The following is a 6,815-nucleotide window of genomic DNA, read 5'->3' on the forward strand; positions in this document are numbered from 1 at the left end:
AGATAATACTTTCTCATTCTCGGGGAAACATTTTTGGCGCATTTCCGGGATACTTCCGCTGTTTTTACTGTTTTTACCGCGCTGAAATAGGAAAGTTTTCCCGGGAGTGAGAAGTTTAACTTTTTTGAGTTTTAAGCCTAAAAATGTTCTTATTTTCATCATTTTGTGAGCAATTTTGTCCATTTACTTAAGAAGTGGGGTGTTTTAGTGTTGGCAACCTTTAAAATGTTCTTAATTTATTCTTAATATTTTGGCCATCGAAGCTTATGTTCTTATATACTTTGTTCTTATAAAAAAACTTGTACAGTTGGCACTCGAGGTTGATAGTCAGGACGCAATTTTTGTAAATGTCTGAGAAACTTCCAAGAGATACAAAAATTCGTAAGTTTTATAAAGGCGGTCAATTAAAATCTATTATTTACAATACTTAAAAGTTAACAATATTATTAAAAATGTTTTCCAGGAACTGCTGCCACATCTTAATTTGACTCTTATTTTTACAAATGATACCAGATAAGAAAAAGTGTTTAGTTCACAGTCTGGTCTTCTTTTCTATAGTTTTTCTTATAAAGGATTGCCAAAGATCATATCCTTGTCACAAGTTGAAAAGAATTGCGGTTAATTATTGCGTCAACAGCACTTTCTATCCCCTCAAATGACTTCCAAACTTCCAAAAATCAAATGTTTTGAATAATTTAGAAGAATTGTAATTTCGCTTTTTTTGTGTTGTTATTGCTGATATTTATAAAAGCCAATGTTCTCAAAAAAGAATCCCTTAAGTACGTCGACTTTGTTTGCTCTTTTTTCTCATTTGTGAAAGGTTGACTCGTTTATAACATTTGCAGCGATCAAAATGACAGACCAGCCTCATTTCATCGCATTGTGCTGTTTCGCCTTGTAAACAAACACGTTGGCATGGTGATCCACCTTTGTTTTTGTTTTTGTTTTTCCTGTTCTTGTTCTTTTTGCCAGTGGTACAGGGTAAGCTTCGATTTTTCAATTTCAATTTGCTTTCTAAAAATATTCAAATAGAATGATTTAAAAAAAAATATCCTTGGCATTTCCCAGTTTTTTCTTCTAGGACCAGATGGACTTGTGTTAAAACCTTAATTATAGCAATGTTGAACTGTCAAATATAATTCAACCAAGGATAGAGGAATACAACCTCGTTTCCGTGTATCCCAGGCTTTATTTGCGTTACTGATTGACGCCAGAGAATTATCTAGCGCTACCACAGTAAGCATAAAAAAGCTGATAATAAGCAGGGAACGAGGTTGAGAGATATACTCCTCTCAACCTCGTTTCCTGCATATTCTTAAAATTCATAATTCGTATATCTTACCCTCTAAAATTCGGTCAATAACTTTTTGTTCTGGTCCTTTTGTAATTGTGTATAGTTTGCCATTACAACGGTCGTTTTCCTCGAAGTATTTCATTCCAAGAACTGGAACGATGTTGTAATTGTTTTTACCCTGTGAAAAAATTGAATGGCTGGTCAAGTGAATTTTGAAAGGCATTCCTATTATGGTCACTTAGACCGATTTTCAGGAAGGTTATTCTATGCGGATTTTGGAAATACTCAAACGATATATCTTCTCTGCTAAAGTTTTTTTTTGGAGCTCAAGTGCCATGTCTCTAATGGCGATCTAAGTCAGTTCAAAATCCTTTCGCTTTAAATGTACGCTTATTTGTCGCTTGCATCATTCAAATACCGTTAAAAAGATAATTGAGAGCATTATAATTTTTGAGAAAAACAAATTTAAAAATTTTTGAAAAGAAGAAGAAAAAATGATTTTTTGGTCTTTTTGGTGCTAGAAATTTTATTTTTGATATAGCAGTACTTTTAAGCCTTTCTCGTGGGCACACTTAAAGCAAATGCACGTTATCTCCCCTCTCCCCAAAATTCACATTGAGAAGAAGACCATCACTTACATTCAATGTGCTGATTAATTTCATCCATAAATATAGATCTTGTACAACATCAATATCTTCTCCATTCAATGCTTTCTCCTTTCCATCTTCTACCATGTCCGTAACAAAACAAAGCGGTTTTTCGCCACAAAACCGGACAATATAATATACCTTATTCTAAAAAAAATAAAGAAAGAATTTGAACTTACTCATTTTCAAAATTTTGAATTTTAATAACTTTTTCAGTCACTAGAGGACTAGATATTGGCAAAAGCCTTTTCACACTTGAAATGAATCATGGGTAACCTACCGTGAGCACCACAGTTTAGTTTTCTCTAAAATTCGACCTGTGGCGACGGACTATCAGAATTTTTTGCGTATTCTTCAACCACGTTAGTTTTCAAAGAATAGCAGAGGAGAGCACGTATTGCGTCTGCATAACGTCTTCCCATTGGTAAGACGCAAAAAAAACCTTGGACAAGACCAACAGAAAGACGTTATCAACGCACGGTTGTCCTGATTACCCATTATTCTTTTTGAACGAGTATTCTTGAAAAATCTTTAGACTTTTAGACTTAAGATAGTACGCAAGCTCAGCATTTCTTCTGAAAGATCAAGGAAATAGCCAAGTAGAGAAGGCAATATCAAGGAGATATACAAAGTAGACAGGCCTTTAAAGGCTGGTTAAATCTTTAAATGATGCAATACTATTAGTTTCTGGTCTGTAAAATATCAATGATAATAATTTGAGCAGGCTCGTAAATCGTATCCTTGATTTAGGGAGGCGGGTTCTTTTTTATTGTGTTTTACATAAGGAAGTAATTGCTTTGCCAAGTGTTTTCTTAAAACCACAAAACCAAATTATCGTCGCAAACACAACACACAGAAAGTGCGGCTGGCATTTATCGTTTGATATGGTTTTTAAGACATGTGTCATGTGCATATGATTAAAAGGCATCATTTGATATTTCAACATCTAAAACTGTTCATGATTGTCTTCCAAAGATTAGATTCGTTGTGTCATAAAGGAATATGGAATATTTGCATACCCCCAGACTCGTCCCAATCCTCTTAGTTCGATGCGCGTGATTCTAATAACGCTTCGTAAAAAAAGCAGTGCAAGTGGCCCTGGGTACGGCTTTGACACACCCTGATTAGACAACCTGGATGGCATTCAATTGTCAATGGGCTTATGGCTTTAAAGTAAAGGTGCTGAAAACGTTGGGGATAATATTTAGGGGTATTTCGTTTATCTAGTTCTGTAATTGAATTAAGGAAATCTTCCGAAAAAAAAGATGAAATTACTAAAGAATTTCTAGCAATTATCAACATCAATTTCTATGTATAAATTGCTTTAATGAACATTTATTTGTGGTATAGATTAATTACTACGCTATTTTTTAAAGATCGATTTGAAATGCAAGATTTAATTAGAATTAATTCTGAACTAATCAACTGCATCAAATTGTTGCTATTAGATTTCAAAGAAATCGGCAAAATGATATTTAAGTGACCCAGTGCAGTGAAAATTCATTTTTCTTGGCTTTGACTTTTCCATCAACGATGCTGGTGGAATCTTAAAGAGAAACGATGTCGAATCGAATCATATAAGTTTATTCTGTAAATAACGATAACGAGGCATTCAAAAAACGCCTCTGTCTCAGTGTCACAAGAAGTCGTTTAGTAATATGTATATCATTAGCGAATATATATAGGGCAAAATTCAGGCATTTTTGTTTTGTTTTTGTCCCCTCGTTACTTCAAATTGCTTTTACCGGTTGTAGACTCAGCGTTGTTCTTAAATTATTCTTATTTTTGAGGATTTTGAGCAAGGTTGTTCTGATGATCTTGTTCTCATAAGAGCTGAATGTTTTAATAGCTGAATGCTAATTGTAAAAAAATGCCATCTCAATGTATCATAAGAGAGACATAAAAATCAAAGACAGAAAAGAATTCATTCAGATTATCTCAGTGACAAATACCACCATGAAATAATATGTTTGTTATTCCTAAAAGGCGACAGTGATCTCTCCTTGATGAGTCTGATCTGTTATTTTCGTAAGACACGCCCTAAACCTTCATTTAAATCAGCTTTACTTTTTTTTCACAGAATACCTCTAAGTCTATTTGTAGACATACAATCTCATCTTTTCGCTTACCAAATGATTATTGAGATGTTTTTTATATCCTAGAATTTGATGACTGAAAAAATCCACGAAATGATAACCTCCAAATTATCCAAAAATTAAAAATATCTGTTCTGGAAACCTCTTAATGACCCCTTAATGGTACTTAATGCATTTGCTTTAAATTCCTAACCTATTAGAATATATCTTCATTTGCATTTGAATTTAGCTATTTTACTTTATCAGCGACGGTTTTAAGATTTTCGGTCATTGAGACAGGTCATGGTGCTTTTTGATTTTCAGTATTTAAAGATATTCCTTTTTCATGATATAGAAAAGAGGCGCGTTTTATGCTAACAAATCAGAATTAACAAAAGGATTTCTGAAAATTTGGGCCTTTGGAGCCTTTGAAAACTTTCCCGACCTTCAGAGCGTATCAGATGAAAATAAAAATTTCTGCATCTGGGTGCCAAAGACAAAGTAACTTATATACACTTATATACGAATACTAACAGACTTATTAGCCAGAAGTTTGCTGAATATCCAAGTATAACATTTTGTTTTAGAGAATTTGATCAAGCCAGTAAATCTTCTATACCTGTTTATAGATTTGGTGGATCACCATGAAACTCTGAGTTTGAAATAAAGATACTGTGTTCAACTCTTTATTATAAATGTGGTTACACACAGAATGTCCACACCTACCAGACAGTTTTTGGATTTTCAAAACCACAATACGGATCTATGCGCTTTAAAGAAATGTCTACTTTTGGTTTTTTTGATTTGTAAAGAAGATGAAAAGATAAGGAATCGTAGAGTTTTCTCTCCAAGAATTATAAAACATACAATTTCTCATGTAATATTACTCGAACAGTTCGATTAGTACCAAATAAATCGGTGAACTTGATCAAATTTTTTGGAATAGATTTTTGATTATTTAATCAAATCGAACAGTCCTAGGAAAGTTCGATTAGTTCGTCTATATCTGGTTTGTTTGATAGCATATCTTCATTCGCAAAAAGTGTTGTTTAGATGAATGCTGACAACGGTCATACTACAAAGAGCTATACAATATCGAGTTGGAATCGTCTTGCAGGTTTTCAAGTAAACTAGGATATTTTCAATCGAAACACAACTACCTCAAATAGCAATTATAAGTCTCAAGGGTTTTAAGGACATGATGTATAGTGATTACAAAGCTCGGGAACAGCCTACATATCATTGAGTTTAAAGCTTGAAGGGCTAGAGTAGAATCTCTAACCTTTCCCAGGCAAGAAAAATTGAAGCCACTAATTTCCAACCCAGAACGCGCTTAGAACGCGCGGCAATCATGTCGACGGATTATATCTACCGGTTCCTTTGTTTTTTAGGACTGCATTTTGAAATCTTGAGATAGATTTTACTTTCAATCTAGCGTTTGTGTAAAAACCACGCGCGGGAGTTCTGGATGGGAAATAAGTTGGCTTCATTTCCCATCAAGGAGTTGTCGAGTCTAGCCCTTCGGGCTTGGAAGTCAATTGTCTTCACCCACAAAATTGAGGATTATAAAACAATAACAAAATACAAAAGGTATTCCCCAGTCAGTAAGATCCGAAAAAAATACAAGACTAACCGTTCTCCATTGGAAAACACTGGATACTTTGGGCTCGTTAAGGAAACAAAGTCAAATTAGTTCTTACCTCTTTAAAATTGAAATGTGTTCTAATCCATTTAATATTCATTTGATTCTGCAAAATATCAATACCAGTTATACCAATCAAATCTTTCGTTTTCTGTGTACTGGTACACGAATACATTGAAATCAAACTGAATATTAACACGATAACAATTTCAAACATTTTCTTTGATTCCATTTTTCTGGTAGTCTGTAATTCTTTTAATGTATATTTCTTTCTTCGTAAGTCTTTAATTTTCTTTTTTCCTTTTAAATACCTGAAATAGAACAGATTAGATTCAACTATCACAGAGCTTAGTAAAAATGGAAATAAATACTTATTCATCTTTCCCTACAACCCTTCATTTCTTTCAGCTATTGTAATTTTGGGAGAAACTAATTTAAAATTAGGCACACTGAAAAGATAGATCTTGAATAAGGCTCTCGAATCCAAACTGATTTTGCCAGAGTCGAAATAATAAGATTTTAAGTCAGGACTTTAAAAAAATGATTTTATCAATTTTTTATCGTATAGAAGGTCGTTCTCTACCTAAAACGAGCATTCAGCTATGGACCAAACGACTAAAACTACTATCTGACTACCATGTACAAAGACACTATTTTGTGCCATTAAGAATAAACAACGCATGCGCAAAAAGCAAAACCGCAAAATTTCCCTCTTTTAAATATGACCAAACCACTCTTTCCTGGACAACCTTTACAAAAAAAATGACATCACGTAATAACAATAAAGAAAAAAAATAAAATCTCTTTGATTCTTTCAACCATTCGTCTCCTAAATACTGTCTAGCTGCCGACAAATTTTTGACAAGACAAATTTTTCTCATCATAAAACTATTTCTTTTGTTTTGATGAAAATCCGTGAGGTAATTTTTGTTTCATCAAATGATGTTTAATTCCTGTCAAACGTAATCAGCCGGTATAGTCTCAATTAAATTTGATTTTAAAACAGACAAAGAAAATAATTAGACAAGTTTGCTTACATGGAATGCCATGTTTGTGACTGTATGTGTTGTTGTATGGGAATAATAATTAAATTTCATCATTAATAGTTTCAGAAATTAATTGCGAGTAATTTGAAATTTTACAAATTACATTAAGAG

General features: G+C 33.2%; 1 protein-coding gene across 1 annotated transcript; it reads right to left on the reverse strand.

Moving 5' to 3' along the window:
• Window positions 1-314: 314 nt before the first annotated feature.
• Window positions 315-5,965, reverse strand: LOC136822083 (uncharacterized). The gene is made up of 4 exons (XM_067078294.1): window positions 5,717-5,965; window positions 1,933-2,088; window positions 1,343-1,472; window positions 315-1,014 (listed from the first exon to the last, which is right to left on the reverse strand). Exons 1-4 carry the CDS (start codon window positions 5,888-5,890, stop codon window positions 776-778), a joined length of 699 nt encoding a protein of 232 aa, XP_066934395.1. The 5' UTR covers window positions 5,891-5,965; the 3' UTR covers window positions 315-775.
• Window positions 5,966-6,815: the final 850 nt, after the last annotated feature.

Source organism: Clytia hemisphaerica, unplaced genomic scaffold (assembly GCF_902728285.1).
Source record: "Clytia hemisphaerica strain Z4C2 unplaced genomic scaffold, Clytia hemisphaerica genome assembly, whole genome shotgun sequence".
NCBI classification, from domain to species: Eukaryota; Metazoa; Cnidaria; class Hydrozoa; order Leptothecata; family Clytiidae; genus Clytia; species Clytia hemisphaerica.

Coding starts and splice junctions, on each gene's coding strand:
- LOC136822083 (XM_067078294.1), bottom strand. CDS start 5,890: ATGGAATCAAAGAAAATGTTTGAAATTGTTATCGTGTTAATATTCAGT. Junction 2,089..5,716: donor CACATTTCAATTTTAAAGAG/GTAAGAACTAAT, acceptor TATTTTTTTTAG/AATAAGGTATATTATATTGT. Junction 1,015..1,342: donor TATTGACCGAATTTTAGAGG/GTAAGATATACG, acceptor GAATATTTTTAG/AAAGCAAATTGAAATTGAAA.